Genomic DNA, 10,204 nt, shown 5'->3' with positions numbered 1-10,204 from the left:
GTATACTAATTAATGCCAGTTTGTTGTATTCAGATTTTGTATTTAATAATAAAAAATTAAAAAAAAGTCTTAATACGTTCCCAATTAATTTTAATGAAATGGCTACTCGGAATATTAAAGCGCACCCAGTTTAATCTGCATGGTGTTTTTAGTGTTGAAGAAATGTTTGTGGCGGCTTTTTCAGAGCAGGAGCAGAGAGATCTAGCTGAAAAGCTGATTTCGCACCTGTCAACCTACAGACACATATCAGACTCCTACATAATAGTAATGAATCAACAACCTCTACTATTTCAGTGTTTGTGCATTATAAACTTATATGTTTTGATGTTTGTCAAGCATTCAAGTGCGAGTGTAATAAATCCGTAAAGTTAAGCCGTGGGGTTTCTGTCAGCTGAAATATTTATGTACATGTGAAAGTGTATCTGTGTTTCTCCGTCCACGCAGGAGTTCTTCAGTGAGAGTTTGTGGGATACTCTGCCTGTGAGCTGGCAGGACGCCCTCGGTGATCTTACACCCCCACAGATCAGCTGATCTGCTGCTGGATAAAGAGATTAAGGACAGGCGGTAAATGAGTTTACTCTTATATGTTAACATCACCTTGCCTTAATTTAAGATCAATTTAAGACATTGCTCAAAATCCACTTTCCATGAGGAGCATTTGCCTGTAGAAAAAGCTTTGAGATAAATAGATAGGAATGCATGAAGTTATAAAATATATACTTAGAATGCAAGGAAATTTCTTTGGATGAAAGTGTCTGCAAAAACTAGTTTGGCTTTGGGACCAATATATTACATTGGACATCAAGTGGTGGTCGAACACAATACCAAAATTACTTATTGTACCAGTGTTATTTTAGTATCATTGAGATGCTTTTATGGGTTTTATTAATATTTTGAAATTTTTTTTTTTCTGTTTTTATTTTAAAGGGGTCATATGATGCTGCTAAAAAGATATGCACCAAGAGCTTGTAACACTCCAAAGAGAAAGGAAAAATTGAAATCGCATCATATGACCCCTTTAATTTTGTTTAAAGTTGTAGTAATTTTTTTTTTTTTTTTTTTAAATGTCTGTAATTTTGATATTTTTTTATTTCAGTCATTTTAGCACATCAAGTAAATGTTTCCTTGGCAACTGGTTTGCAATAAAATCAGTTGCTGTGTATATTATTTTATTTTAGTTAATGTTTTTACTACAAGTAACGGACATTTTTTTTTTCATGGTTTTAGTTTGTTAACTATAACAACCCTGTACTGTATAAAGGTAAACTCCTTGAAATGTATGTAGTGGCTTTCTTTTAAACAGTGCAACATATGATAGTTTTTTTAAAAACCATTTTAAATAGTAAACATATCAATGGAAGTAATTTGAAAGGTGTTGTATTTATTCTGTCTTTTAGGTACCCTTCTGTGTGGCCTCTCTCCTTACTGGCACTGCGGACAGCAGCACATGCGCTTTCGTTTCCACATAAAGCACCAGGTGGGCACAGTCAGGACACAGGTGCAGCAGTACCAGAGGAGTTTCAGTTGAACCAGTCAGAGTTCTTTGTTAGGACACATTTTCCGTAAACACGTCAAGCCCAAGAAGCAGCACGAAATCCGCCAACTAGGCACGGTATGGGTATATTATACTGCATGTAATGTCATTGTGGAAAAATTCTGAATGCCATTATTAAAGAAATATGACTCCATTAAGATTATTTGATAATCTAAAGATTCTTCAAAAATGTTTCTTCTGCTGAACTGTCTCTAGCTGGTCAAGAAGTTGTGTGATCAGGCTAACTGTAAGTGTGTGGTTGATGTTGGGTCTGGGCAGGTACAGTAATGTCTTGCTTAATTTTCTTATTGTAAATATTCCAATCTTTATATTATAAATATGCAAATTACTCACTTTAATTTGATCCATCCCTCCAGGGCCATTTGACACGGTTTCTGTCTTTTGGACTTGGCCTGGATGTCACAGGAATTGAGGCTGACCCTAACCTTGTTTCCATGGCTACTAAATTTGATAGACAGCTTCTATTGACACTTGCCAAAGAGAATCAAAAGGTATGACCCTCATAAATTATTCTATGAAATAATCTATTAATATTATCCTTTTAATGATGTATTTTCTATTTTGTAACCATATTTTGATATTACATAATGATTGATACATTTTTAAAGCTTGCATTATCACTCAGACCATGTTTTTGAAGTCATTTTTTATTTTATTTTGTATTATTATATTTTGGATTACATATATATATATGTGTGTGTGTGTGTGTGTGTGTGTGTGTGTGTAAACCACGGTTTTTTTTGGATGTGCTGTGAAAATTCTCATCAGTGTTTCTGTTGTAGTCAGGAAACGCTCAAAGTCTTCATTCTCCTCGTCATGTGGTGGGCTGGGTCAACCCAAAGGCTTCATGGGATGTCTTCATTCAGCAGCTTGGTGTGATAGCAACTGAAAGTGACAGTATTGGAGCAACCACTGGGTCAATTGAAAAGAAACAGCAGGTGGAGGAGCTGCATCTAGAGCCGCATTCATGCCAAACCAAAGCAGAGGAGTTACAAAATGCACTGCCGACTCAAAAAACTGCTATTAATACTTTAGACTCTGTAGCACAAATAAACAATTGGGTTTTCCCATCAGGGATGACAACCGAAATGCTTACCTGTAAAACCGTACCAGTTAATGATTGTGGTGCCAAACAACCTGGTAGTTTTGTCCTTACAGGTCTTCATGCCTGTGGAGATCTTAGCTCTACACTTCTGTGTCATTTCGCCAACTGCCCTCACGTTCAGGTCATCACATCGGTTGCTTGCTGCTACATGAAAATCTCAACCAAGGAGAACCCAAACCCTCCAGGGCTTTTCCAGCCCCCATTTTCTTCAGACACAGTGGCAGATTCCTGTTCAGAATATGGTTATCCTATGAGTGACTGGGTACGTGGATTACCAGGGCACCAGCTGTCGTATAAGGCACGAGAGGGTGCATGTCATGCATTAGAGGACTATCTCCATCATCTGAGAGAGGAGTGCGGCTTACTGCGGACACACTGCTACAGAGCCATCTTAGAAAGCATCATCAGAGCAGAGAGGCCTGATATGCGCAGACCGGGAGTTCAGACTGTTAGGAAAGCCCACGCACTGTCATTTGTAGAGTTAGTGTCTTTATTGCGACATTTGTGAATAATAATATCTTTAAAGGACTGGCATATCTGTGACTCACTGATGAGTTTCAGTTCCTAGAACATGAAGGATTTGAAAAACTAGTTCTATAGAGTTCAATGAAATAATCTAAATCTCAATGACACATGTTAAACTCTCTTATTTTAAGTACATCTGAGATACTAGACTTCTGCATTATAACATTCTCTTTTGTTTTATCACAGGTATGCTTGTTTGGCATGGCCACGGGTGGGCCTACCCGCTGATCTCCCATTTGACCCTGTCAGTGTGGATGCAATGCTAGCTCACCAGGGTAAAGTGGTGGCGTACTTCAGTCTGGTTCTTCTCCTTGCACCTGTGGTGGAAACTCTAGTGTTACTGGACAGAATGATTTTCCTGCAGGAGAGAGGTACATAGAGCAGAGCCAGTCACTCGAGAGGAAATTAAAATTACCAAATTAGCTTATTTTAACACAACTGTATTTTTCTGACATGCTTGGTTATGTAATTCAAATATACATTTTTGATTATTTTATTAATATTATTATCTTTACATTGTTTAACAGAGATACAAGTATTCCATAGTTTCAGAAGTTTCAATAACTTAATGATTAATTTATTCATATTTAAAATTTATTTACATGCTTTTTCTACTCATTTGTGATTACAGGGATTTTTTTTATTAAAAAATATCAGTATCTACCAAATAAAATATTTTAGATCTTGACATAACTCATCAAAGTTTCAATGACTTTTTTCTATGATCACTTTTCCAGGTGTAGAAATAAGTCTTTCAAAATTATCTTATTGTATAATTATAATTCATCTTTGTATTTTCATATTTAGGTTTCCAGAGTAAACTCATCCCACTCTTTGATGCTGCTTTTTCCCCACGAAACCTGGTACTGGTGGCTGTCAAGCCCAAAGAAGCACAGAGCTGAATGAAATAGCATGCAACAAGATATTGGAATCCATGTTCTAAATCACAACCACATAATTAGATTAACAATAACATATTATGAATGAAATGCCTTTAAATGAACCGCCACACAAACCATCAGACATTTGGGAACTGAAATTAGAGGTCTGATTTTCCGTTTTCCAGAGTGACTCATTAATGGCTCATTGTCAGTCAGTTTTTGTCTGAATTGGAGAGAGGGAAATACTTTTTCCAAATTCTAAACTTTTAATATTTTTAACTTTATTAAAAAGACATGACAGTCAAACTTTGTTTTTTTTCCCCCCATAGTTGTCAGACTGGATTTATTGCATAAAATTTTCTCTAATTATTGTTTTTAAGGCACAGGATTTATATAACAGTGGGCAAAGTTGCTATTGTCTATGGTTCACCTCTATTACAAAAGACATATATTATTCAGACACAGAATCTACTGTATGACCGCAGGTGCATGAACGCTATATATCTGTAAATAAAAAGTTTAATGTAAAGGCCATGTCTTTTTTTTAACCTATAGATGGCACTCTTATGACAAAATCAGGTCAAACCTTCAAAGACAGTTTTTGAAAGCCCCTATGATATTTCTAGTACTTACAGTATTCTGCAATAACAAAGATGCTAATTCTCAAACTTTATTTATATAAACTAGAAGGGGTGATGTATTATTGATTAAATTGATTCAAAATGATTCAATAAAACGATTTAAATAACTCTTTAATAACTATTTTTATTACATAATTACATTGACATTAATAACTGAATGGTCTTCAGGATTTACATCAATTAATTTACATGACTTTTCTAGTCATTTGTGATTACAAGGTTTAAAATTATTTCAAACTCACATGCTTTTATACTACCATCCTTTTTTTTTTTTTTACCAAATAAAATATTTTAGAGCTTAAGCTTATATTCATTAACATTTCCAAGATCTTTTAGGATTTTTTTTCCAGGTCTGCAAATCACGCTTTCAAAATTCCCTCATTATATTTAGGTTTTCCAATACAGCGAGAATCCTACTGGTTCTTAAATAAGAATAAACTGTCAAGAGAACAACAGAAGAAATATAATGTCGGTTTAAATCTTGATAATGTGTTTTAACTTATTTTAATGCTTGTTTTGTCTTATTGTAAATCATTAAGTAATCTTGCAGCCTTCATGAACCACTGGCTCTAAATAAAAACATTGCATCTTGTGCACACTTGACAGTTCACTTCCAAAACTACTTTCCATACACACACATACTAGTCTGCATGTCACTAGAGTCTTTATTTCTGATAAATTACATTTACAAAATGTTCTCACACAGCTGAAGAGAAACATGGAAGACATTTAATTCTTCATGCTCTGTACAAAGAATTCATTACACGCCACTGTGAGAGCAGCCACCAGCACAACAAACTCCTGAAAGTCCACCTCTCCATCCTGGTTCTCATCCAAATCAGACATGATCTTCTCCACAACCATGGGGTCTTTACTCGCCTACAACAGGACACAGTTATTTTTCTATTATGCATGGAAGCCATCAATGTTATTAAATGTTAACTTAATATGGCTAAAACGTACAGCTAAAAAGTCATTGAGTTCTCCCTGAAGCAAACTCTTGAGCTCGGCTTTGCTTAGCTTGTACTTGTCTCCTTCTTTGGAAGAGTATGTGTGGAACACTTTAATCAGGCCTTCCATTGCATCTTCCAGTTTTGAAACCATGTTGTTGCTCTCCTCTTTAGAAAAAATATTCTGTCCGCAATCTCGCAACGGTAAATTTGACGTCATTCACCATAATAATCAATAAATATTCGAAGATGCCACAATCCTGCACAGCCGTGTAAAAACCGCCGGGATTTAAATTCTCGAAGAAACAGGATAACTTTTAACAGGTGAGAATGCAAGAGAGGAGCGGAACCATAGACGTAAGGATTGTGGCATGTTCGAAGATCCATTGATTATTATGGTGAATGACGTCAAGTTAAAACAGTGCAAATGAGGAATCTACATATTCATATCTATAGGCGGAGCTTCTGCCAAACGCAGCAAGCACGTCTAATGACGTCACCACACACGCTCAACATCGAAGATTTCTACATTAATAATGTGCTTAAATACATTAGATGATATCTCATGTTTAAGTAATTAAGAAATAAATTTGTAACTATGCAAAAATGTGACAGTGTTTTGTAGGTTCACAGTGGTAATCAATGCTTTGAGATTTTTTGTGATATAGTTGTTGTGTTCTCACACAAGTGTTGTTTGATAATGCATTGAGTTTGGTTACAGTCTTTTGAGACTTTCATCTTGGCAGTGGGGTTTACTGACGTGAGTGCAGCCCGCAAAAAAGCGCTGTTACTGCATTGCTTGGGAGCCGAGGGTCAGCACGTGCTGGGAGCGCTTGAGTCGGGCACCACAAGTGATTATGACACAGCCGTGGAACTACTGACCGCACACTTTGCAGCCCCACAGAGTGCTCTCTTGCAACGTTTTCTGTTCCGCCAAAGACACCAGCTGCCCGGTGAGTCTGTGCAACAGTACGTAGCCGACTTGCGGGGATTGGCCAGCACATGCAAGTTCGGTGCGTTGCAGGAAGAAATGATTCATGACCAGTTAATTGAACATACCAACGATGCAAAAGTGCGTGAAACTCTGCTGTTAGAACTGGATGATTTATCACTGTCCCGGGCATTCACGATTGCATTACGAATAGAGAGTGCAGCTGCATGTGCGTCGGCTCTGACCAAACAGCAAACAATCGTGGACTGCTCGGCCCCCTCCCCCATGCCACCATCGACGTTACAACCCAGCCAGAATGACACATTGGCGGCAGCAGACTCCTCTACAGTTATGCTACTGAGGCGCCAGAAGCGGTCTCGGCCACGCCCACAAGTACAAACATCACGGCACTTCTCATCTCATCTGTCTAGAGCACAGAACTGCCCAGCCCGTGGCCAAACATGCCGCAACTGTGGTAAACGCAATCATTTTGCTTCAGTCTGCCGCTCCGCTCCAGCTGTGTCAGCCCAAGCACCCACTGTCATTCACAATGTCTACTCTGGACCAGTCTCATTTAAAGCATGTTCAGTGCGCCTAAATGATGTGTGTATCCCACTGCTTTTGGACACTGGTGCCAGTGTGTCTCTCCTGAATATGCACACATACAGCACTTTTTTCGGAGCACTGCCACTTTCGGCACCCTCTGCTTCACTCTGTGGCTATGGCGACTCAAAGATTGACTTCCCTGCAAGTGACCGTTGGGTATGGCAACAAGATGGTGCCCAGCTTTACCATCCATGTTGCCCGTCGCGGGGCCAACTTGATGGGTCTGGATTTGTTCTCGGCTCTGGGATTTTCTCTAGTTGACACGAAGGGAGCTGCGGTCCTGACAGTCTCCACGCCTTGGCAGGAAAAGTGGCCATCCCTGTTTGAAGGCTTGGGCTGCCTTACTGCTTTTGCCCATCAACCTCTCCTGAACCCTGCCATTAAACCAGTCATCCAACCACTCCGACGCATTCCCTTGGCTCTCTGTGATGGTTTCTTGGCTGAGCTTAAGCAGCTGCTGAACGTTGGCATTATTGAACCAGTGGATGCGTCGCCCTGGGTCTCAAACCTGGTGGTAGCTCAGAAGAAATCAGAGGCCCTACGGGTGTGTGTCAGCCTGCGAGAGGTGAATAAGGCAGTGATCCCAGACAGGTTCCCTCTGCCTACCTCAGAAGAGCTCATTGCTCAGTTCCATGGCTCAACCGTGTTCTCTAAACTGGATCTCAGACAGGGCTACCTACAAGTGCCTCTCCACCCCGACAGCAGAAACCTCACAGCCTTTGTGACACATGCAGGTGTGTTTCGCTACACACGTATGCCGTTCGGACTCAGCTCCGCCCCCAGCTGTTTCCAAAAAATCATGGTGTCGGTGTTGGCTGGTATACCGGGGGTGGCCATTTACCTGGATGATGTGGTTATCCATGGGCCCACCCCCGAGAGTCACGATGAACGCCTCAGCATAGTCTTTGCAGCCCTAGCTGAACACAAACTAACCCTCAATGCTGAAAAATGTGTTTTCTCTGCACCGACTATTGAATATGTGGGTTTCTGGCTGTTGGCAGATGGCGTCACACCACTTCAATCACATGTAGATGCCATACTTGCAATTCCCGAACCCAGCTCAGCTGCGCAGGTCGCCTCCTTTTTGGGCATGACGGGCTACTACCTGAAGTTCCTCCCACATTACTCTGCTACCACTGCCCCACTACGGCGACTGCTGCGTAAGGATGAGCCATGGGTGTGGTCACAGGCATGCTCTGATGCTGTGCGTGCGCTCAAGGTGCAGCGCACCACAGCCCCAGTGTTGGCTCACTTTGATATTTCCAGCCCCACCTGGGTGACCTGCGATGCGTCGGCTACAGCCATAGGAGCAGTGCAGTCACAGACCCAGCGGGGCATTGAGAAGCCCATCGCCTTTGCGTCACGGTCCCTCAATCAGACGGAGCAGCGGTACTCATTGGGGGAACGTGAAGCATTAGCATGCATCTGGGCCTGCGAGAGGTGGCACTTGTATCTCTATGGCCGCGCCTTCACCCTAAGGACAGATCATCAGGCCCTGACTGCACTAGTTTCCACATCTGGGACAGGCCACTGAGGCTACACCGCTGGTCCGATCGTCTTCGCCAGTATAACTTTCACCTGAAGTTCAACCCGGGCAGAGACAATGTTGTGGCCGATCTACTGTCCCGCTCCGCTCCGCCACACCCCACCACACACACATACACCGACACGGACCAGGTGGAACGGGACATTGTCCAGATGTTACACACAACCCTCCAGGCCGTCGTATCATTACAAGAACTGAAGGAGGCATCGGACCAGGACCCGGTCTTTTCTCAGCTCCGAGTCTATATTCTGAATGGCTGGCCTCAGGAGGTACCAGAGGGGCTGGCAGCATTTTCCAGAATAAAGCAGGAGCTGTCCTGCTGGAACGACACCTGTGTGGCACGCGGCCTCTGCACAGTCATCCCCAGCACCCTATGTGCACGTGTCTTTGCAATGGCTCACGAGGGCCACCTGGGTATTGTGAAGTTGAAGCAGCGCTGCAGAGACCGGGTTTGGTGGCCAGGGATAGATAAAGACATCGAGGCCCTGGTGAAAGACTGTGCTGCCTGTCTCTTGAGTGGTAAGACTGGTCACCAGGCCCCCCCACCCTTACAACCTCTTGCTTGGCCATCGCAGTCCTTGGACCACCTGCAACTGGACATATGTGGTGAGACACAGGGAGTTCCTCATCACCAACGCTTCCTAGTGGTTGTCTATGACCTGCATTTGAAATGGCCTGAGCTCATTGCCACCGGCTCTGTGACCTCTCAGGTCATAATTAACATCCTGGACTCTCTGTTTTCCTGCTGGGGCCTTCCAAACACTATCACTACTGACAATGGCCCGCAGCTGATCTCAGCTGAGTTCACAACATACCTAAAAAACAAAGGTATTCATCACATCCGCACGGCATACTATCACCCCCAAGCTAATGGTGGTGTCGGACCCTTCCATCAGTCACTGAAAAACAGTCTCAGAGCGCACTTGTTCCAGGGATGGACCTTCTCACGGGCCATCCATCACACACTGCTGCACTACAGGGCCAACCTACACTCTACGACGGGGGTCTCTCCAGCTTTCCTCATGCTTGACCGTGAGCTCCACTTTCCCCTTGACAGGCTCAGCCCCGCACTGCCTCAGGGACCACTACCGAGAGTCAGGGCCTCTGTCAACCGCCAGCAGAGGAGGATGAAACAGAAATTCAATTTCTCAGCACGTGTTAAGGTCCCTGACATAAAGGCCGCAGATTGGGTCAGGGTTCGCATTGTGTTCTCACACAAGTGTTGTTTGATAATGCATTGAGTTAGTGTTCAGTGATGCATCGAGTTTGATTGTGCTGAAAGCATTCTGTCATGCCTGACCAATGCATGTGCTCGTTTACTGGGGTCTGAAACAGAGAGGTTAAGTAAAAAGATACGATAAGTTGATGCTACTCGCTGTGTCGGTGTGATCCTTATCAAACGCAACAATAGTGCAACCAGGTGCCATGGCTTTGACTAGTACACTAACCCAGTCAAAGATACAA

General features: G+C 42.2%; 1 protein-coding gene and 1 pseudogene across 1 annotated transcript; one reads left to right on the top strand and one right to left on the bottom strand.

The window, feature by feature from the left end:
• The first annotated feature begins 70 nt into the window (after positions 1-70).
• LOC107717778 (protein RRNAD1-like) lies at positions 71-4,672 on the top strand (annotated as a pseudogene).
• A 682-nt stretch (positions 4,673-5,354) lies between these two features.
• Positions 5,355-5,845, bottom strand: s100a1 (S100 calcium binding protein A1). The gene is made up of 2 exons (XM_016524622.1): positions 5,671-5,845; positions 5,355-5,586 (listed from the first exon to the last, which is right to left on the bottom strand). Exons 1-2 carry the CDS (start codon positions 5,809-5,811, stop codon positions 5,437-5,439), a joined length of 291 nt encoding a protein of 96 aa, XP_016380108.1. The 5' UTR covers positions 5,812-5,845; the 3' UTR covers positions 5,355-5,436.
• Between the last annotated feature and the right edge of the window lie 4,359 nt (positions 5,846-10,204).

The sequence above is a fragment of the Sinocyclocheilus rhinocerous genome, unplaced genomic scaffold (assembly GCF_001515625.1).
Source record: "Sinocyclocheilus rhinocerous isolate Xijiao unplaced genomic scaffold, SAMN03320098_v1.1 scaffold1204, whole genome shotgun sequence".
NCBI lineage: Eukaryota > Metazoa > Chordata > Actinopteri > Cypriniformes > Cyprinidae > Sinocyclocheilus > Sinocyclocheilus rhinocerous.
Note: the sequence above shows the minus strand (reverse complement) of the source record. Positions and strands in the feature narration are given on the sequence as shown.